The 22,564-nt window shown below is 52.3% G+C and overlaps 1 protein-coding gene and 1 long non-coding RNA gene across 2 annotated transcripts; both read right to left on the reverse strand.

The window, feature by feature from the left end:
• Positions 1–2,410: 2,410 nt before the first annotated feature.
• LOC127019173 (uncharacterized) lies at positions 2,411–12,845 on the reverse strand. Its single transcript, XR_007766868.1, has 2 exons — positions 12,618–12,845; positions 2,411–3,234 (listed from the first exon to the last, which is right to left on the reverse strand). It is a non-coding gene; the product is annotated as an uncharacterized LOC127019173 (long non-coding RNA).
• Positions 12,846–15,142: 2,297 nt separating this feature from the next.
• Positions 15,143–22,142, reverse strand: GLUL (glutamate-ammonia ligase). Its single transcript, XM_050900700.1, has 7 exons — positions 22,105–22,142; positions 20,657–20,847; positions 19,234–19,395; positions 18,823–18,969; positions 18,228–18,355; positions 17,848–18,047; positions 15,143–16,859 (listed from the first exon to the last, which is right to left on the reverse strand). Exons 2-7 carry the CDS (start codon positions 20,820–20,822, stop codon positions 16,541–16,543), a joined length of 1,122 nt encoding a protein of 373 aa, XP_050756657.1. The 5' UTR covers positions 20,823–20,847; positions 22,105–22,142; the 3' UTR covers positions 15,143–16,540.
• Between the last annotated feature and the right edge of the window lie 422 nt (positions 22,143–22,564).

The raw sequence follows: 22,564 nt of genomic DNA on the forward strand, positions 1-22,564 counted from the left end.
TCTGGTGAGCCAGCAGCCTGGCCAGCGTCAACACTAGTTTCTGCCATGCAGTGCGCCAAGCAAGCACCCTTCCTTCCCCGTAAGCTCAGCCTCCGAGCCTCCAGCCCCAGCAGCCCATCAGACCCAAGCTGCCCGTCAACCAAGAAACCACCCAGGCATGCTCCAGAGAGCAGCGATGGCTGAACAAGGCAGTCCGGTTGGAATAACAAGGTTTTTTGGCCATCCAGTCTGCACTGAGACAAAGGAAGATGCTTGCAAATTTTTCTCTCCTCTTTAGGCAGATGACCAGCTTGACCGAAGAGGACTTTCCAGAAGCAATGGAGATGTCAGGTGTTGAGAGCTCCGGCCATGCCCTGTGTCACCTGCTTTTTTCCTGGGGCACAGAAAGTCATTATGGCTTTTGGCCTCTTGTACTCCAGCCCTGAAGCTTTAGGATGCCAGTCCTTGCCTGGGAAGGGAGCCAAGCCCCACGCTTCTATTTTATCACCGTTATTACTATCCATTTTCCCCACCTCACTCCAGAGCATGGTAAATGGCTTCAAGGAAAAAAAGCCTTGTTCACAGCAGGTCTCCCCTCTACATTTAGACCCCCAGATGTGACAGGCACTCTTTTTTCCTCCCAAATACATAATTTAAAGGCTTGAGCCAGAAGTTGTTTCCATAGTGCTTGATCATACCACCTGGGAAGCTGGGCACAGTCCAATACTTGCCAACGGCTGTCACCCCCCCCGCTGCCGAGCTCTGTGGCCTCTGCTTGAGTTGGCCATTGGAGTTAAAGCAGGCAAACAAGGAATTAGGAGGAATGCTGTTTATTTGCTGGAGTTCTGCAAACAATTAATATGGCCTTGTCCTTTGGATGAACCTGGTTTGATAAGGATCCTATTCATATTCCAATGATTCCTTAAGAACAGAAAGTTGAATGCAAGTGAGCAATCCAGCTCATCTGCTCTATGCCTGCAAGGGAAATGCGCCTGCAAGCTTGTACCCCTGGGAAAAAAGAGATGCTCCAAGCTTTCAAGGCTTTTCTGCACAAATCCAGTGGCGCATGAGAAGTACCCTATAAATGAGGCGGAAGGGACAGGGAATGGTGGGGAATCACTCCTATATAACATGGCACAAGATCATTTCATACAGCAGCTCTGCTGCAACTGCTTTCCCCAAAAAGCTATTCAGCCCCAAATCCAGGCCTCTGGATTCGTTCAGAGCTGCTGTATGTGACCACTGGCTGGCTGATAAGCACTGGAGTAGGATGTGGCTGAAGAGACAGCCTTACTTTCAAAGGGCACCTAGGAATAGAAATATCACAACAGATCTTCTTTAAGATGAATGGACTAAAAATTGCAAATTTTTTAATACACAAATTAGAGTACTAGAATAACACAAACAGCCAAATACCCAATTTCATGGCTTATTAAAAGCCAGGGGAAGCTGATCCCCTCTGCACACAGCTCCTGAGGGATGAACTCTGTTTCACTGCTCTGTGGCAGGGTTCAAATGCTACAGGGATGCACAGAAAGCTTTTGAGCACAGCAAGTCTCCAGAAAACACAAAGCTAGCTTTGTCTGGAGTATATCGACCTTCTTTTTTCTTAAATACTAATTCTGACATGAAGATAAATGTATAACATGCACGGAAATATGCGCTCCTCTCTAGGAAAGAAACTGTAAACACACACTGCCATGCACAAGCTAGGAAGAGCAGAAATGCAGCCAGCTTCACATAGAAACACTTTTCCCCGTGACAAAGAGAACCCGGTGCCAGCGTAAGGAGAATTAAGTGGATTCAGGGAGTTGCTTAAGCCTATGCTTTGCTAAACTTGTGGCTTGAGGAAGAAGGATCGAAGGAAGATGCTGCCTGCTGCACGAGAGAACCGTAACACGGATGTGACCAAACTTAGCTGCTCTGCTGAAGCTTTGAGTGATCCTGAAGATCTGGGGAATACAGGTTAGCTCTATTTAAATCAACTCAGTTGCTCCTACAATCCCCATCTTTCCCCTAGCAAGCGCTTTTGCTTTTAACCACTTTTGTTGCTTCCTTTCCCTGATCACTCACTGCCATGACAGATTCAGCACTGTCAGAAATGCTCACAACTTCAGATTAAAATGCAATTCTGCTCCGAAGAGTGGCTGCAGAAGTGTTGCGGGCGATTTGATCTCAATGACCTGCAGAAACTGAGCCCACAGCTGCATCAGCTCTGCAGCGCTACCAAGAAATAAAAGGGGACGGTGCCACCAAAGCAAGAGGTTTGCTCAGAAAAGCCACGGGGAGCACATTAAAGTTTCATCGGGTCTTTTCCCCATAGAGACTGTGTGATGTTTCTCCAGGATGGGCTGCACTTGGAGATGAACTTGATGGTTGAACCACACTAATAAATCCAAAAGGAGAATTAGCAAGCTATAGGCATAACAAGAACATTTCGCAGTTTTTATTGCCCAAAGTCATGTCTTTGCTTTCGGTTTGCAGGAATCCCTGATGTTTTTGCAAAGGCTTATTTGACCTTGGTAAAAGGAAAGTACTGCAGGACTCAAGCTCCTTTGGGCCAAACTCTGTTCTGTAGCTGCAAAGTGCCACCCCCTCTCACTTCTACATGGTTATACAAATATATACTAAAACTCTCTGGGCTTTTACCATCCTGTTAATTTCTAGGCAGGTCTTCATGAGAACAGCCCTTCCTGGATGCCACCTGATTTCACAAGTGCCAAGAACTTTTTAAACAACTCATAGAAACCAGGGAAAACGCACTTGAAATGAGCAAAGGCAATCAGCTGAAAAAAAAAACAAAAACCCACACAACCACATGCCTCAAGCTCATCCCATGGACGAGGGGAAGGGGAGGCAGAAAGCCAACGCCGGCCTCGACACCGGCCGCGTCCCATCGGCGAGGATGCTGGTTGGGAGGGCAGCCCAGCACAGCCCGCCGCCTCCAATCGCGCCGCCGGCAGCTCGCGTTGCTATGGCCCTCAGGTCTGAACCTTCAGAAATTAGGTAAAAGGTCTGAACACGAAGCTTTTTTTTTTTCTTCTCTCTCCTCCCCCTATGCAGTGGTGCCCCTTGCCTAGCACAATCCCTCTTCCTGCTGAGCTCTAAGAGGAAAGCAGCTGGGATGAAGAATTAACTCTCGCGGTCCCAGGGGCTTTCCAAAACAGGAGCAGCAATGTGTGACATGAACGGCATCGCGGGAAGGGGGGGGATGTACGAGCAGATCTTGCTTCCCACCTGCCCTGCAGGGATGAACTGGAGAAAAAAAAAAAAAACAAAACAAAAAACGCGCATGAGGACTGATGCATCCTCTCCTACCCCCAAAAAGGGGATGGATTTTAAACAGGTTTCATGCTGGTGGAAAAAGCTGCTTCAAGATCCCAGGGGACGGGATTTTTCCATCCCCTGGGTAGAATCTGGCATTTCTAAGGGTGCATCCTAGACCTGTAGGGAGTCATCTCCTCCCCTTCCAGAGCAAAGGATACAATCCTGACACCCGTGCACGTGGGTCCCCGAGCTTTCCCTTCAGCCTGGGGAGGGGGTGGCTCTGTACAGCGGAGGTTGGTTTGGCACATGCTGGACCAAGGGCATCTCTGGCTGAGGTCAGAACGCCGGGGATTAGAGGCAGCACTGAGCTGGCAACGCGCCCGCCCGCCATGGACCCATGCACTGATGCTCGCCCTGTTCCCGGAGGCAGCCTGCCTGCGCCCACTTGCTCTGCGCTACACGGGCATGCCTGCACCCTCCTGCCCACTGGGGCCACCCCGGGCATTGCACAGATGTACCTCGAGAGGCCACCCATCCCGCTATAAGCATCTCTGCCACGTCGAGGCAGGCTGGGAGGGAAGGTGCCGGCCCCATCGGCAGTTTCAGGGGTTACCCCATCTGAGCCCCATTACGCTGCTGCCGGGAGGGAGGCTGTATCTCCAGGTGAGAGAGCAACTACCACCAAATTTCAGCTCTGGGAAGCTCTTGGCAGCTCAGCCAGCCTCCCCCAAACCTCTTGTCTCAGTAGCGAGCCAGGCACCTCGCTGGCACGGGGCCAGGCAGCTCTGCAGGGCAGGGAAACTGTGACAAAGGCATCTTTGTTTCTCCTGCCTGCTTGCTGCTTCACCCCAGCCCTGGTAGGACACCTACGAGGTGGAGTCATCTCTCCACAAAAAAACCTCCAGCAGCATTTCCCAGATGCTGCGTCATCGCAGCAGGATCAGGTTCATCACCCCCCCTTTTCCCCAGACATCACCCCAGGAGCAGAGCAGGGGAGCTGGGAGCGATCGAGGCAGGATTCGGCCGCTAGCTGCTCGACCGGGTGTTTGCATTAATCCTTCCTGGAGCAGGCTCCCATCCCCATCTCCGCCTGTCTCCCCAAGAGCCAGGCTCACCTCCCACCTGGTACACCCCTTCCCCAGCACTGTGGGGTGGGAAGCTATGAAAAGCACTGTACGCATTTTATCTTCTCTCTTTCAGCCTTGTTTACATAGGAAAGTTAAGATGGATCAACTACAGGTGTCAAGTCCTTAAAGTTTGTAGGGAAAGGTATTATCTTCTAGCGAGACAGACAGGAAAACCCCAAAGAGATGCTGGCCCAAATCCATCTTAGGTCTGAGATAGAGCAAGAAGTCTTCAAACCAAGGACCAAGAGCAGAGCTAGCTCATGTACCTAGTTTGAAGCTGGCCACATCTCCACTTACACATTTCTTGTTTTCTTTCCCTTGTGCCAGCGGGTTGCCTGTTTTTCTTCCAGCAATCCGGTGCACCTAACAGAAGTATTACCTCTCCTGACAAACACTGTCTCGCCCATCGCCTGAAACCAGCCCAGCAGCCACAACACTACTACTGCTCCAAAAGCACGGTCCGTCTTCCTGCAGATGATCTCATTGAGAAATAAATCTCCGTTTGGCACAACGGCTAGATTTAACAACAGCAAAATACGTCCACTTTTAGAATACCATTATGTTCTTTGTTCACGGTCTCAACTCCCTGCTTAGAAAAAGCCCACCTGGAAAAAAATGCCCTTGGATATTAAATATCTGCAGCTCCTATAAGACATCAGCTGGGGGCATTGAAAAGGAAAGTAGACGCCCATCAGTGGAGGACTTTGCTGCCCAAGTCTTGCTTGGCTGCTCTCAGCACTGTCAGGCTGTTTGGAAACTGTGAGGTGGGCTAGGATGGAAGCTCATGCCTCTCCCATGGCAGCCCAGCTCCTGGCCATCCCCATCCCTGTCCCATGCTGAGGAAAGCAGCAGGACCCAAGCTGGGACCCAGCGGGGTCGTGTACCACGTGGCTGTTCAGATCCGAGGCTGCACTGGCACTCTGGGAGGTAGCAATAACCATCATTTTCCTTGCAAACTGCCTTTGATCTCAATGTATTTGGGATGCTAAAAACACGCATCCTATGCCTCGCCTTTGCTTTTAAATACAGAGCTGCTTGGCAGAGCAGTCTGCTGCTACACCACCTGCAAGATAGCACCGGATTAAAAAAAAAAAAAAAAACAAAAAACCAACAAAACCACAACCAAAAAAAACCCCAAAACAAAACCAAAACCCCAAAGGGCATGGCCTTGCTAGGGCACAGTTTACCCTGCGGAGGCCGATTTCTGGAACTGCAACTGGAAGCAGGGGGTACGCCTGGGGCTCAGCCCGCCTCACACACAGCTGGGTGCGAGGAGACGAGGGTTGCTGCCGGCTTGGAGATGCGTGGTTAGGAGGAGCCGAAGGAAGGGTTGAACGCTGTGTGCTGGCGTGGGTTAAAACTACAGCGTACAGCCGGTTGCTCGCAAGCGCTTGCTCCAGCAGTGGGTGAGAGACTTCTTCCAGGCAGTTTGCTTCCCCGACCTCCCCGCCAAGTTAATCATTTCATCGCTCCCACTGACGACAGACTGCAGAAGGGAGCTCGCCCTTTGCCTGGCCTCGTTACTCAGCGGTTCCCAGTCCCCCTCCTCTGGGAACTTCCCTGCACCCTGCCACCCCTGCAGGGACCTGCAGCCTGTGCCAGCATCCCGCAAGCCACGGGGACCAAGGCAGGCAGGAGGTTGAACTGGGAGCGTGCCCAGAAGGCTGGTTAGATCAGTCTGGTGGCCCTGCCCTAGCGAAGGCAGAAACAGGAGCCAGGGCTCGCTGTGACCAACACCAGGGACTCGGCTGCTCGGGGCAGTAGTCCAGGCAGCAAGGAGGAACGCACCTTGCCCAAACCCCACTCCTCTTCAATTGGAGCAGCAGCCTCGACACAGGCTAGGCTGCAATTCAGGAAGCACCATCCTGCCTGAAGTGCCGTGCAGTGGCAGCCAAGCATAGCATCCTTTAGCCCCCGACTCCAACAGCCATGCTACGTGGTGGTAGGCAATTAAATAGCATCTCATTTCCCCCTAGGGCAAGCAAAACAATATTCCTCCCTGTCTCTGCAAGAGGAAAGAGATGGGAAGGATGCAGGGTGGAGTAAAAATTAATTAGGTGTCTTCCCCTCCTTCAATTCTCTCTTGCCACATAGGGTTTAATGGTTGGAAAGCAATCTGAGATCAGCAGATGTCAACAGCACTGGAAAAGCGCACCCATGCAAATGAGTCATGAGCCCAGCACACCCAACCGAACCTAGAGACGGAGCAGAACTGTGCAAGACAATAAACCCTGTGCCGCTCCTAGTGAAGAGAAACCAAGTCAGGCAGAAAAAGCCATCCATGGGCGTGATTTATTCAGTGCCTTCCTCTCACCCCCACTGCTCCCGTCACTGCTGCTTCCACTTGCCGCTGTGTTGAGGGCACATCCACGTTGCTCCGGAGGAGCCACCTCGGTCCCTGTGGATGCGGCAAGCTGGAACCAGCCAGCACAGGTACTGGGAATAGCACAGCCAGGACAGAGGCATTTGTTTATTCAATGAGGGGCAGAGGGAGGTGCAAAGCAGGGGAAAATCTCTGATAGTAGCAGGATGATGGACACAGTGCCTCTGACAGCAAAGGTCCCCTCAGTTCCTCAGGGCTAAGAACCAAATCTCTGGGGAGGGGAAAAAAAAAAACAAACCAAAATTAAAAAAATAAGAAAATCAGGGCTTTCTTACAGAGAAAGGGTGCATGTTTCCTCATGACCAGAATATAACAAATGGCCCAAAGAAAAAAAAAAACCAAAAAACTAAAACCTCTCATCTGAGCTCCTCCCACCCTTCTCCAGTCCCCCACATCCTTCTCATCCCCCTCCCACGCTGAGCTACCCATTAGTGGACAGACAGAGCAGACGGATGGGAGGGTTGAGCTGAGCATCGAGAGAAGACACTATTTTAATTAATCCAGCACACAGAGCAGTTATGCTGCCCAAGACCTTCTGTGCAAAGGACAGGGGTCTGGCTGAGAGCATGGGGCAGTGCTGGTACGGGGGGGTCCAGCATGTCCCGCGGGTCCAGCAGCACATGGGCAGGTGCCTGCAGGCAGCAGTGCCAGAGGAACAACTCCTGCCCGGGCCAGCGGTGCCCACGGGCACATCTGCTCCTGCTTCCTCTGCTTTCCATGCCACCAACGTTCAAAACAAGCTGTTCCTGAGCCCAGAGGAAGGGCTGGCACCTGCCCCGTGGTTCCCGGCAGAGGGAGGCACAACAGATCTGGCAGGACAAGCACACGGTGCTGCAGACGCTTCCCAGAAGGGCTGGATGTTTTGGCAGGGCTCATGCTCTGGTCTTGCAGCATGCACAGGCAGAGTGTAGCAATACACACATACACAGCTCCCAGTGCCCCGGACACAGAAGAGTCTTGTATGGTTTTTTGCATGCTTCAGAAGAGGACTATCCAACAGCAAGTGCTCAGAGACCTCCCCACACAACCGAAATCTTGTCCAGCAGCAGCCGCTGCCTGACTGCACAGCTGAGCTCCTCGCCCTCCTGCTCCAACAGACACCACTAACAGCATGCATGACTTTCACCTCTACAAAGAGCACTTCTCCTCCCCCAAAAATCCCCCAAAGCCTCGGGCTGGGAGCCCAGTTCAAAGTTGGTATAAAGCAGCTCAGCACTGAGGTCAATCAGAATTACACCAATTTCCACCAGCCATTGAGCTGGCCCAACTTTGCTAAGAACACTTGATCTCCTCCCAGGGCACTGCCAGCTGGTTGAAATACAGCTGCTGCTTCAATAGCGCACGCAGAAAAAAGGCCTGACATTATTCACAACAAAAAGACAAGTATTGCAGCGTTTGCTTTAGATTTCATGTGAGCAGTTTCCACTGGCTGGATAGGAGGGGGAGACGGGGGGGGGGGGGAAGACGAGCAGAGTGAGCTGCTGGGTGTCAGAGAGTTCTTTGGGCTAAGCTGTCACTAGCTCCCACCCAACGTGTCCCATGACACCGGGGTCACACACTGTTTGCACATGCGCCTTGGGAGTGATCCCGCTCAGTTATGGCTCATTGGACACCCATTCACCCTGGTCTTGCAGGTGTTCTGCAGAACCCATGTGGCATCACCGCCTTCCCCCCAGCCCCACCTTTGCATAGAGATTTCTGTTTTACTGAGATCAGAACTTTCAGCAGAAGCTCCCATCTTAAAAGCTTCATGACCTTCTCCAGCACGAGCTCCCCAGCAAGCCCAGGCTGCCTCTTTGCAAGACACAACATGGAGAAGGGCTGTCTTTTGTTTCAAGAGGAACCGTGTAGACTTGTGCCTACCCATGCACAGGCTCAAATTGCATGGCCAGCTCCTTCCCGGGTGCTTTGGAGCTGCCATGGGTGGCTCACGGGAGTGACTCAGAGCTCTTCTGCTCCTGCCACGCCAAAGCCTGGCTCCCTGTACGCAGGGGTGTTGCAGTACCATCATTCAGGCTGTATTCAACCCCTACTGCTCTCTGTTGCCTGTATAAGCCAGGCAGACACCTTCTGTAGGATCCTGGATACTGCCCTTTATCCCGTGACATTTCTAAGCTAGACTCTACCCTGCACAAAGAGGTGTGAGTAGGGTTTGCCATGCACGAGCTCTACAACTCACACTTTTGAGAGTAAGATAGCACTGTTGCCAACTCTCTTTTCCCTCGCCATGAAAACAGAGACCCAATGACCCAGACAGAGCACCTCACTCTGACCAGGACATTTCCATGGCACAGACTGCTAGCATCTTTAGGATGCTTTTTGGTCTCAAACCACCATCCATTGAGTGTCCCTGGCTCCTGGTACACGAGGCACACCCCCAGCTCTGTGCACAGCCCCAAAATGGTGCAGAGGACAACCCTGCCAGAGACCACGTCCTTCCCCAGCCAGCTTCACAAGCAGCTTTCTTCATCCTAGAGAGATTACAGATAAAAAACTTCCATGACAAAGCAATCTCTTCTCTTAATGAAATGCTTCCTCATAGGTCTACAGCCCACAGTGACAGTGTCACCCGCTGATCACTGGCACGGTTATTTGCCAGAAGGGAAGGCATCCATATTACAGTGAAAGCATTTTAAAGAGCGGATGGAGATCTTGCCAGGGGAGCCAGCCACAAGGAGAGGTGGAAAAAATGGAGCCAGTTAATCACCCTGCACGTGTTATCTGCCTGGGTGGAAAATAATCTGAAAATATCTTGTATTTCAGAGCAAGCGCATAGTTTTCAGTGATTCAGCCAGCTGAAGCCCTGGCCTCCAAGTTTCAGAGACTGGCTAAGCCCATCTCTAAGCCCAGCTGTTCCTAGGCAGCTTCCTAAATGGAAACGGCATCCGGACAACATAGCCCTGGGCATGGCTATTCCCACCTCAAACTTGGTGGCTTGCTCAGGATCCCCTAAACACGGAGAGGCGTTGAGCAGATTGCTTTTTGCGGTTGAAGCAAATGTTGATCCTCGCATTTTACCAAATAATACCTTCTGGCCTGCATGCTTTCCAGAATCCTGCAGGTTCAGCTCAGTAGGGGAAGAGGATCCTATTCACTTGCTTTCCCAGTATTTTAGGCATTTTGGCCAAGCTCTGGCTCAGGACAGAAGCAGCTGGGCAATTCAGCCAGCTGCTCAGCATCTCCATGAGCCATACGAATGGGCTTGAGCCACCCAGCTTTGTGATGAGAAAAAGCAGCCCAAGCCTGGATCTGATTAATAATTCTCATTTTAACAGCATGTTTGGCACTGGGGAAAGCTGCCAGCAAAAACTGTGGAGTCTAGTGCCTCATCCACCCACAGGACGTGAAAACAGCACAGCAAGGCATTGCTGCTGTCAGCTTCATCTAAAACCTGAGTGGAGGAAGAGGACCTTTCCTTCTGAACCCACAGGGCCCATGCCCAGCCAAATGGGGTCCTGAAGATCATCAGTCCTCAGCTCAGGGGCTTAAGGCAACAGGCTCAGGCTGCTAGGGAGCCAACAAACACCCTGCCAAGCACCTATTGCTGTCCTGCACCCTACACCCAGCCAGGCTGGTGCCATAGGACCCCTGGGTGCAGGATCTCCAGGGCTCCCCCAGATCCTTGGTGGGACAAGGGTCACGTCCTACAGACGTGGCACCCTGGGAGAACAGTCAGTGGTGGGACAGATGGAGAAGCTGTTGGCACAGACATGGTCTTCCCCAGGCTCTGCAGCCTGACTGCTTTCCATGCCAGCCCGGCAACCCACATTTGCCACTGTTTTTTGGGCTAGAATTGCACAAGTCTCCACTTCCATTTTTCTCCCCCACCAGCCTTTCTGAGGAAGTGCAATCTAAGCCACGGAGCACAGAGAGTTCAACAAACAAGGGGAGGAGAGGAAGGTCCCGAGGTGTGGTGTGCATGCCTGGGCCAACCCTCCTAGCAGCCAAGGAAAGGGCTTGCTAAGAGGAGTCATGGGCACAACCTCTTGACAAAAGAAAGCAGGGCTCCCACAGAAACAAGCTGGCTCCACCTGGGGCAAGGGATTAGAAACCTCAGCACAGCCCTCCAATTCCTCCCAGCAAACCAACTGTGGCTGGAGGCAGGGATTAAACCCAGAGGCAGAGGAATGCAGCTCCTTCCCGCTGGGGAGTCCAAGTTGGCACCGCATCCCCGCTCAAGACGTGGCTTACATAATGCAGCTTATGAAAGCAAAATAGCCCAGCCGTGCCAGCCTGTGGGCAGGCCAGGATGGAGAGGGAAAAAAAAAAAAGGAATGGTCTCGCACCATCTCATCAGGGAAGGGAGGAAAGGAGCAGCGAGGGAGAAGGCTTAGGAGAGGCAAAGGGCCTGGTCCTCCTACAAGACTGTGAAGAGCTACAGCCCTGGTGTTCATTCTGGAGTCACAGAATATGGATTTTCCCCCTAATTTTCCCCTCTGACCCTGGGTTTCTCCCCAGCCAGGCAGGTTCCCATTGAGGTCAACCCATGCATGCTCTGCGTGCAAGGCTACTGCAGGTTTTGGGGGCTAACCCGCAAGAAGCGCCAAGCCCCAGATCTCATTCCTTCCAAACGCAGGCCAGACACCTCCACGAGCAGCTGGGAGAGGCTCTGACCCACGTCATCTCCCACTGAGGATGGGGATCCTGGAGACACTTCAGTGCAGAGAGCAGCAGGGTTTGGTCTGCCCAGAGCCCTTCTCTGCATGTTCTCATCAAAGGTCATTGCACAAGAGAGGGGGACAGTCCCAAAACACCCAGCACTGGCTCAGAGCAGAGTTACAAGCAGCAAACCGAGATCACCATTTCTTCATGAACCAGGCAATTAACAAGTGACACCTTTAGGCATCCAGATGGGTCATTACTTAGTGACTGATACCCCCATAATCTACATGACCTCAGCAAAAGCTATTCATCTCTCCATACTGCAGATCCTACAGATGGGCTGGCCCCTTTATCAGCAAGCAAAGAGAGTCAGGACTCAATTTAAAAGCTGCAAGAGCCAGCATGGTGAAACCAGGCACTGCACATAGGTGGTCAGTCCCAGCTGAAGAGCCAGGAGAACCACTCGTGGGTGGAGGACCCACACACAAGCCACCCCAGGTCTGACCCTGCATCCAACTGGCTGGGGAAGCCAGGCAGACCTAAGGAGATCTTCCCTTTCAAGAGCTCCCACTTGTTTCCTAAGCAGCTGTCCTCAGTTTAATCAGTAACTGAACAAGTGGGATTAAATCCCAGCTCAGCTGAAGCCAAGTTACTGACATCCGTGACAGCAGGATTTCCCTCCTGGCTCCACCACCTTTCTCATCTGGGTCACACAAGAAACTACTGACTGGCCACCCTTGACCTGTTCCCAGTGGGCTGGGCTCCAGCACCTTTCCAGAGCATGCCCTGGCCTTCTTCAAGAGGCCAAAGGACCTCCAGCCCCTCTTCTATGGCTCTGCACCAGCTCACAACACAGCTGATGAACAGCAAGCGTAGATCTCAGCCGGGACTTCTCCAAAAACCACATTGGAGGAGCTGCTGGACCTCCAGGCAGCATTTCAAGAGAGCAAAGCAGGGCTGCTCTGATAACATGAGGTTCAAGCACAACCAGAGGCTCTTGCAGAGCTCTGCAAATCACCCCCTCAGCAGTCTGCATCTGGCTCCCTTCCTGGGACCATCCCTTCCCGGGACCATCCCTTCCCATCCTCCACAGGCAGAAAGAGATGCAGGACAGTCACACGGGGCCAATATCAACATCCCAGGAAAAGGGAAAAACACAGACTTGGAGAAAGAAAAACAATTTTGCCTAGCAACAAGAAGTCCCTCTCTCCCCCCCAGGTAACGGCATCCAAAAGACAGCTCAGCAAAACCTTACCCACCTAGGACCGGCTGATTTCTCCTCCAGAAGCTGCGTTCAGGAAGGCAGAGGTGGTCATAGCTAGAGGCTGCGTGAGAATGCGAAGGCTCATCTACCAAAAAAAAAGGTCATCTAGGAAGATCAAATAGCACTAAAAAACACACACAAAAAAAGAAGGGAAGCGGGATGTGGATACTGGAGCAGCATCAGGGCACTCTGAAAGTGTGAAAGGGCAGAAGAAACCCAACCACACACACTGGCTTCATCAGGCTTTTCAGGAAGAGAAAAGCCCTCATGGTAATTGGGCTGGCACAGCCCAGCGTTAAAAAGATGCTGCAAGTGTGATCTTGATTAGCTCATCTGCTGCAGGCTATATTTGAAGGGAGCTGTGGCTAATCTTATTTTAATTGCCTTAAAATTCAGTTATGGGGAAAAGCCTGGTGTGTGAGCAGATATATTAATCATATTGGAGCAGCCTTGCCCCCTAAGCTGGTGTTTGATTAAAAGGGAGCACAACCAACAGGCACTTCAAAAAGCTGGTGCTGTTTTTGACTGCTTCATTCGGAGCAGTTCCTGATGCTCTGATATGCCTAGCAAGCCCTTTGGGACCGATACTTGCATTTTCTTGTATTCAGTGAACATTTCTATATCGTTCCCATTTTAAGGATGTGTGAGTAAACACAGAAACGGGATTCACTTCCTCCTGAGAGGCTAAGATTAAAAGTCAAAATGTTTTATATAAATACATAAGCAGTAAACACCAGCTTCTGAAGGTTTCAGGCTCAATTTGCAAGAGCTCCACAGCCTTAAGAGGAGGCCTCTCTTTCCCTGCATAGCTGGGAAATGGTGTTCAGGTAACTGCAAAGCAAACTCAGCAAGAAGGCTTTAGGCAAAAAGTCAGAAAACAACGTCTAGAGGAAAGGTGGGATTTTTTTCCTTCTAATTCATTATAATCTTTTTTGACATATCTTTTCAATAACCATCTGAAAAGCCACTTTGCAGCACAATGTTGTTTTGACCTTGTTTTCAGTTGGGTAATTGTGAAGTGAGTGGATAAATGCTTTCCCAGCTGAGAACAAGAGGAACCATTAAGCATCAAGCTCCTGTCCCAAATTGATATTCAAGGCAGCTGGAGAAGCAAAGGACTGATGCCTGCTCCCGTTAGCACCCTGATGGCCAGCCTGGAGATGGCATCCTCTGTGGGGACACACAAATAGTACTCCATGTCTCTGCATCGATGAGGCTCTGTGAGGCGCAGGGACATGCTGGTTAGCCCCAGGGCAAAAACCTGGCTGCCCATCAGCTACTGCCTTGGCTGCTGGTGATGCTTGGTGGCCAAAACTAAGTCATGCCCCCTCTTCCCAATTTCTTTCTTCCCCAGGAGAAAAGGGTCTCTGGAGGGACAGGGCTCCAGCTTCAACGAGGCACAGTGTGCGGAGGTACAGGAATCTCGAAAAAAGCATTACCATGTCTTGTCCCTCCTTTTGTGCAAATGCCCTTACAGAAGTTTCCTTAATTTAAGCTTAATCCATTTTTTCCTTTGTGACATTTTCTTGGAAGGCAGAAGGAACACTAGCTGTCCCCCCTGCACCCAAATCAGCAGAAAACCCCAGCGTTTCTGTGCTCACGAGTTACTCCAGGGTAGCATAGGTTTCTTCTGGCTGCAGTACCCCTGCTCCAGTCCAGACAGAGGCGAAAGTCCTCATGGTCATGTCGCGATCGGAGGAAAGGACACAGTGTCCGCTTTGCTTCTGCTCCGGTGACGCTCCACCCGGCACGGGCACAGAGACAGGGTCATTTTGGGACTGCGGCGACAAAGGTGCTGCCTTCAACGTTCCCCAGAAGGGAGATGCAAAAGACCCCTTGGTCCACAAAAATGTGATGGCAGGAACAGCCTCATCAGCCCAGCAGGATGCTCGTGTGTGGTTAATCCAGATTTAAAGACAGGAATGGTTAAAGCATCCACCCCTGAAGAAAGTACTTCTCAGGGAGCTGGGAAATAGCACCATAAGCTAAATAAAGGACTGGGGGAGCAATGCGACACATTTCTACTACCTTGCTTACTTTTCTGAATGCCTGGTTTTATACCAAAGGTGGATGAGCAGCATTTTCTCCACATGGGAGAGTAGGAAAGGGTCCTCTTCCACAAAGCCCCTTTTTTCATTAAGTTTGATGGAATTTTATTTTCTGTGGGATTTCTACATCCGGTAGAACTTGTGTGGAGGAGGCTGGGGAGATGCACAAACACCTGTACTTACCCCATAACCCTCCCTATGGACACTCACAAGCCCAATCCCTTTCCCACACCAAGAGAACCTCACTCCAGTCGCAGCTGGACCATCACTCACCAGAGAATCAACAGCCACCTACAAAATCCCATTTCCTGGAAAACACACATGGATTGCAAGACCCCTGCCCCCCAAAAAACTACCCCACAAATAAAAAGCCAAAGCCTACCCACTATCAGGGTCAAATTCCCTTGAAACGGTGAAGGCAACACGCATACAAAAGAAGCCGCCAGGATGAATCACAGAAAGGAGGCAGAAGTCGGAATTAAGGTTTTGTTCTTTTTTTCTTTTTTTATTATAAAAAAAACCTATTCGGAAGAAGTCCAAATGCAACAGAATATAACTGGCACCATCTAAGATACCCAAGTGTAAAATCCTGGAACGTTTGAACCCCCCAACATGAGCTGGGAGGTGCCAGGGCTGGCGGGGAGGGACGGGTGGCCTCTCCCTTCTCCTAGCCCCCATCACAGCTGGATGGCTGGCAGCCGGAGAGCCAGGACACAACAGTGACTTCAACGGTCTCTGTAAAACCATTCAGTTTTAGAAACTAAGAACATTATGGAGGAAAAAAAAAAAAATCTAAACCTTCTTTTTTCCTTTTGATAAAGCCCTGCTTTAGTGACATGCTAGCCCCACTGGAAAGGTAAAACACCCACAGCTCTGTCCAGAACACAGTTAAGTTGACCGGTCAACTCTTAGTTCAGGACACCTTCCTCCTGTTGATCGACATGCTCGTGAGCGTGTTGTGGCTGCTCGAGTTACAGTGATAAATGCTTCCCCGGGCTTCCCCAGTCTGGGAACCGCCTCCTGCAAACTCCACTCCACACGGCAACAAATCTGAGTCTCCTCCACCGAGCCCTCCAAGCTCACCCTCAGTCCCACCTGGAGGCCCTCTGATAGCATCCTCAGGAGCTCTGCCTGCTCTAGCCAGCTCATTGGAACGTCGTCTCTTTTTTTTTTTCTTTTTTTAAAAAAAAAAACCACTTTCATATATAATTTTTTTTGTTTTTATATTTAAATAGAAAAATACTACTTCACTCTGTGTTATGAAACAGAGACCAGTTGACTTCCAGTGACAGAACCAGGAGTTCTCCTCAACACTCCTACGCTGAGCTCAATGCCAGAAGATTCCCAGAAACCTCAGAGTGGCCAGAGGGTGAAGATCTCCCCATCACACCATACATACAGGCAGGAGCACACGGGGCTCCATCACAGCTCCCGTCTTCCCTTCTCCGCAGAAGGGCACCAACCTTAGAGAACCATTAGTCTGCAGAGAGCCAGCAGTGGGACTAACACCCCAAATTGGACGCTTGGGGAAGTCAGCTATAGTTTTAAGCTTTCCACTTGCCTACTGGCTTTTTGTGTGTGCAGTCTGTCCCTGGAAGCCACTGGATCCCATCAGATGTACAGACGAATTAGACAAATAAAACAGTGGTTAAAAGTTCTCTAACACCCTCTCCTCCTCCTCCCGTCTTCTGAAGAGTCAATGACAAACAGACATTGATAAAACTAAATTTGCCCTCCTCCCCACCTCAAGACAACAAGAGTTACTGAGACACAAAACGTGTTATCTTGTACCCTCGGGATTACATCTAGAAGGGAAGTTTAGGGGTGCGGGAAGTGTGGGGGGAAGGCGGTGTCTGTGGGCGCAGTCTGCTTAGTTCTTGTACTCAAAAGGCTCGTCTCCAGTTTCGTTGAGGAGACACGTGCGGACGAGGGCCTCTGTCACAGCGTAAGGATCACAGTTGGCGGAGGGCCGGCGGTCCTCGAAGTAGCCCTTCTTCTCATGGCCCACGTTCCTGGGGATGCGGATGCTGGCACCACGGTTGGCCACGCCAGCGGAGAACTCGTGGATGTTGGATGTCTCGTGGAAACCCGTCAGGCGCCTGGCATTGTCCAGCCCCCCTTTGGGGTCGTAGGCACGGATGTGGTACTGGTGACGCTTGCTCAGCTTCTCGATGGCATCTTCAATGTGCCTGCGAAGGGAGCGAGGAAGAGGGGAAGACACAGTGAGTGTCTGATGGGTGGTACGAGCTGAGCCGCTCCTGACTGTTGTGTCAAAGTGACAACAGATTCATCGCTGTCCCCAAGCCACTTCATGACGAAGCCTTATGCCCTACAACCCACTTTTCTGATCATCTCAACACAAGGCTTCTCTCCACTCCTACTGCTGACCCAAGCTGGTTCTTGGAAAAGGATCCCCATGGCCAAATCCCACAGGGTCCCTCAAGAGTGCTGTGTGTGAGACACCACCAGTTCAACCCATGGCCAAATCCCACAGGCGCATTGCCACTGCGGAACCTGCTCTCAGAGGGGAGATTTCTCAACACAGAAGTTTCTGTTCAGGAAGCTCACATGGTCACGGGTTGGCTCACTATCTCAGGGCATCATTAAGATTAAGGCAAGAAAACACAGCTGCCAGGAGGAATCCCTTCACAGAGCTCCACCGCAACTCAGCGCTGTAAGGTCCCTGCCTGCACTCAGCACATCAGTCCCATACGGGAACTCGGGTTTTACATTTCCAGGATTTTTGTGTTTAAGAAAACACGGCATTTGCTTCCGCAGCCTGGCCTAGACAGAAGCAAATGGTCTTCCTCTATCATCATGGTTACACAAAAAAAAAGGCCTATGCTGAGTTTGTTTGTTTGTTTCCAGCATTGGCAGATCGAGAGCTGGACAGCCTGTCATGAATAGCTGCATCCTGGCCATCTGTGCTTCTGTCAGCACTGATGGAGCTGTACCACTGGCTGAATTTCCCACCCAGCACCAAGATGGGAGTGTATCATTACACAAAATTAAAAAAAAAAAAAAAAAAATCCAGAAGAAAGGCTCAAACATAACGCCAAGCACCAGAGTGACATCTCCCATGTCGTCAAAAGCTCCGCAAAAAGCTTGCTGCTACCCACCAAGTCCAGCCTGCTGCCTAGTAAACAGATGCTAGTGGCCCATCTCAAAAAAACTTACTTGAGACCTCCGTCTTCCCTCATGTTCTTGGTGCTGAAGTTGGTGTGACAGCCAGCACCGTTCCAGTTCCCAGGGATGGGTTTGGGATCGAAGGACACAATGACACCGAAGTCTTCGCACACCCGATGGAGGATGAAGCGTGCAATCCAGAGGTGATCCCCCATCTCAATCCCTTCGCATGGTCCCACCTGGAACTCCCACTACGAGAAGGAGGAGTCACCGGCTCAGTGGTGCGGAGACACTCGCTGTGAGGCACTTCCCACCCCCTTACGCTCTGATCATTGATAAAACTACACGACCCAGAGCAGGCAGCAAAAGCTCCTGCTGCCTGGGATTTTTCCGTACTATCTTAATTCCATGAGGCGCCTAAAACAATTTACCTGGGCTGGCATCACTTCTGCATTGGTTCCTCCAATTTTCACACCAGCGTAAAGGCACGCTCGGTAGTGGGCCTCCACAATGTCTCTGCCATAGGCTTTGTCTGCCCCTACACCGCAGTAGTACGGACCTGCAACAGCACAGGTGAACAGCAAGGGGAACATGAGTGTCCAGAAAGAAAAAGGCTTAAATTCAGTGAAGACCGAGCACACACAGGGAAGAACTCTCCAAAGGCTTGGGATATGTGGAAAAGCCCCCAAATCCATTTTTCATGGAAGCACTAGCAGAGCACTGATGGAGAGCGAGTCCCTCTGATAGTCTGAGCTTGTGATCTGTCATGCTGGGCAAGAGTTTAAATCACCTGCAGACTAGCAAACCAAGCAGCAAATTTGGATGCGGCCAATCACCACCTTAGCCTTTCTGTAACGACCTGACTTTCACGGGTTAGTTTTTGCCAATATCCTGCTTGCTATTGTCCACCTTCAGTTCTAGAAACACCTCGAATCTTTCAGCTCGCCTGAAGCACTTAAGCTGCATCACACGGATTACAGTTCCAACGCTCCTGAGTTGGTCCAGCGCAGACTCCCGAAAGATTACCTTGGGGTCCAGGGAAGCCGTTGGAAGGCCAGCCAAATGGATGTCCATCTGTCCCCAGAAGAGTGTACTCTTGCTCCATCCCAAACCAGGGGTGCTGGTTGGACACCATATCCATAATCCGCCTGCAGGTGTATCGGAGATTTGTCTCTAGAAGGGAAAAGCAACACAAGGCTTATTAGCATCTCCACCTCCATTCCCCATTTCCGCTTTATTTACAGTTTGAGTCCCAGCAGCATTAGTGAAGAATCCCAGGACCAGCCCTTTCTCCACCGCCAGCACTTTGTTTGCCTTTTATTTTCAGGGCAGGGATTATTTTTGTGTCATGCATGATGCTAAGGGCATGAACAGCATTTGGATAGGTCTCCCGTTCCCCTTCCCAGAACCACCTCCACCAGGAGAGGCTCCATTCACCTGCAGACTGGCGGTTGTATTTGAAGACCTCGCAGAGAACTAGTTTATTGGGATCCTTGCGAAAAGGGTCCCGAAACATGGCAGCAGGTCGCAGGTACATGTCACTGTTGGAGCCTTCAGCCTGGAAGGTGCTGGAGCCATCGAAATTCCACTCGGGGAGATCTGGAGAGGAGAGAGGAACAAGCCACAGTGACCCAGGGTCCCCGGTCACCAGGAGGATGGGCTCCCTGTCACACTCCAGTATTACACAGGTGAAGATGCTTATAGAGAACAGGCCTACAATAGATTTAATCCCAGCTCAGCTGATTTTGTTCCAAATGGGGGAAGCAAAAAAAAAAACACCAAAAAACCAAAAAACCAAAACCCCAAACAAGCAAAAACCAGGGGAGTGCAACTCCCCAGCCACCCTGGGAAACACAAGGAGCTGGGCTGCTGGCCAAGCCTGAGCAAACCGAGCAGCACTGAGGATGTTTCCCATGTCGCAACAATCACCAGGATAAACAGAACACCCAGTCTCCTTGCAGAGGTGGCTGGGCAAGCTGGGAGAGGGCAGAGCACGAGACATCTTCAGGCTGTAGGAACGAGGGGAGCCACGAAATACCCTTATCCATGTTGCATAGCCTGGAGAAGGTGGGAAAGCAAGTCACATGTAAGTGGAGTCTCATATGGAGGAGGAGTGTGGCCAGCGTGGCCCCCTCGCCCACCCCTCCTGGCTGCGCGCTGCCCTCCAGGTCAAAGCACAGTGGGAGCAGCAGTGAACTCCACCCGGGCAATGTTATCTCCTCCGTATCCTGGGGGGAAAGTGGGAGGATGGGAAGCACAAAGATTTCAAAGGAGCTGTGCCAACCACTCCCTCAGAGGAAAAAGGGGAAAGAAGAGGGAAAAAAAGAAGGGGGGAGAAAAAAGAAAGAAAAAAAAGATAATTCTGCTCAGTCACACACAGTATTTTCATTTCATAACTGTCTCCAGCCAGCACCATGGCAACCTGGGGAAAATCCTAATGCTATTATTGTGTAAGCTGGGACTGTTTGTTCTGAGCGACACAAGCTCTTAATTACACCGGATAGCTCCATTCTTTCCCCTCCACTTTCTTCTGCCAAACTACTTCCGGCCAAAACGAGTACTCGAGAGTCAATGGGCCGCCCAGCCCCTGCCAACAGCCCCCTCCGCAGCGGGGGCAGCGCCAGGGACGGGCTCCCAACCCCGGGCAGCTCACTGAAACTCCACATCTGGAGAGCTGGGAACATTCCCCTGGGGTATCTGGGGAAAGAGGTAACTGGAAGGGGGTGAGGAGCGGTGTCTTCCCCAAATACCATCCTTCTACCATGAAAAGGGATAAATGGCATCCCTTCTCCGGAGCAGCTAAGCATGGCTGCTTTCTCCACCCAGCGAGGGGCTGCGAATCCTGCACCTGCCCTCTCACCTTCAAGGCTCTTGGGCTCGTGGTCCAGCGTGCGGGTTTTGCAGCGGAGGTGCTCCCCCGTCCCATCGATCCAGATGTACATGGCTTGGACCTTCTCCCCCTGCGGCAGCTTCATGTACATGTGCTTGATGGCTTTGCTCAGGTGGGAGCTCGCTGAGGTGGCCATGGCTGCAGACCGGACAAGGGGGTTCCTGCAGGGAGGATACAAAAACCAACCCCAACCGTGAGCCCTTCCCTGCGCTCCCAGATTTTTCACCCCCCAGCCAGGGAGGAGCACAAGACAGCTCGGCTACGGGGCTGGCTGCCTGTCTCCAGTGGTCCTATGCTGTTCTGCAGGCAGAAAACACAGCAGCTCAGGCAGATGCAGGCAGCTACAAAAGCCCTGCTCCAGAAGCGATGCCTTCAAAGCATCCCATTAATACCCAAACTCCTGCCCACGTCCTGCCAATAAACTAGGTCTTATCCACCAAGCAACAGCCTTCAGAAGTGCTCCTCAGCCCTCTGTGAACTTTTCACCTCCACACTCACCACTGCTCCGGAGCAAGGCTAATACACAGGAAAGCTTAGCTGGGGCTTTCTTAATATACTTGCTTCAGTGAGGAGGGCTTGCCAGCCCCAGCTGTCTTCTCAGATCAGGGGGTCTGAAGTTCTACGCGCCTCGTCTAGGGCAGGAGGTAGCGCAAAAGAAAGCGGCAGGCAGCACAAGCAAGCCCTGAGCAACCCAGGTAGCAGCCTCCAGGCAGCGCTGGGGGAGGCTGAAGGGGCTCTGGTCCCAGACGGTGAGAGCTGCAGCATCCCCACAAGCCCAGCACGGCCTGGAGCTGGGCTCCCAAGGACAGCCAGCCCACGTGTGTCAGGACCACGCCAGCCGGGGCCCACACGCGTTTGCAGGAGCTCCGAAATGCAAGTTATTTGAAAATTTGAAGCGAGTTGGAAAGTCACTCCAACACCCTACTCCGCTGCATGGAGGCTCGGGCTGCCGGGACCAGCCTTCCGCAGCCCACCCTACTATGGCGGGGCTCCTCGGCGCTGGCCGCGGGGCTCTGCTCGCCTCGGGGGGCTCCCCACTGGCCCCACTCCAGCTGCGGGAAGCGTCACCCACGCGTACATCTCCTGGCAGGGAGGAAGGCGCCCGTATTTAAGCAAGCAGCTAAAGAGCCTCGCGAAGAAAAAAACGCAAAAAAAGCATCTGCTTTCAAGAGAAAACTCGAGCTGCCTCTTCCCCCACCCCCTCCAAAAAAAAAAAAAAAAAGCGAAGCAGGAATTTTCCCCTACAAGGTCTGTCCGCCGGCTGCCAAAACAGCCGCCGGGGAGCCCCGGTCCCGGCACAAGGCGGAGCTGTCCCGCCCCCCCCCCCGCTACCTCACCCCGAGGGGCTGCGGCGGGGAAGGCACGGGTGGCAGCGGGCCGTGGGCACCCCCCCCCCCCATCCCCCGCGGGGCCGTTACCTGGCGGCGACGGCGGCTGCGGGCGGGCGCGGGGCTCCCACGCTCGGCTCCCGGGGCCGCGCCCGCCGCCGCTTTATGGCGGCGCAGCGCCGGCCCCGCCGCACTGATTGGGCAGCGGCGGGCGGGCCGGGGGCAGGACGGGGCCGGGGGCAGGACGAGGGGGGACAAGGGGCTGCCGCCCCGCCTGCCTTCGCTTCCTCCTCCTCCTCCTCCTCTGGCGGCAGCAGCGGCGGTACCGCGGTCAGGCTGCCCCCCCTCCAATCCCCGGGAATGGGAGGGAAGTCCCCAGCTTCGCCCCGCACGGGGGGGAGGGAGGGGAGCAGGAAGGCGGAGGGGGGGAATTGGGTCCTTTTTGGAACCCTCCCCGCCCGAAAAAATAACCCGTCATCTCGCCTAGTTCCGGGAAAGCGGCGGCGGGAGCAGATCCAGGGCTCTCCGCGGCGTTTACATTAGCGGCTGC

This window comes from Gymnogyps californianus, chromosome 8 (genome assembly GCF_018139145.2).
Source record: "Gymnogyps californianus isolate 813 chromosome 8, ASM1813914v2, whole genome shotgun sequence".
NCBI lineage: Eukaryota > Metazoa > Chordata > Aves > Accipitriformes > Cathartidae > Gymnogyps > Gymnogyps californianus.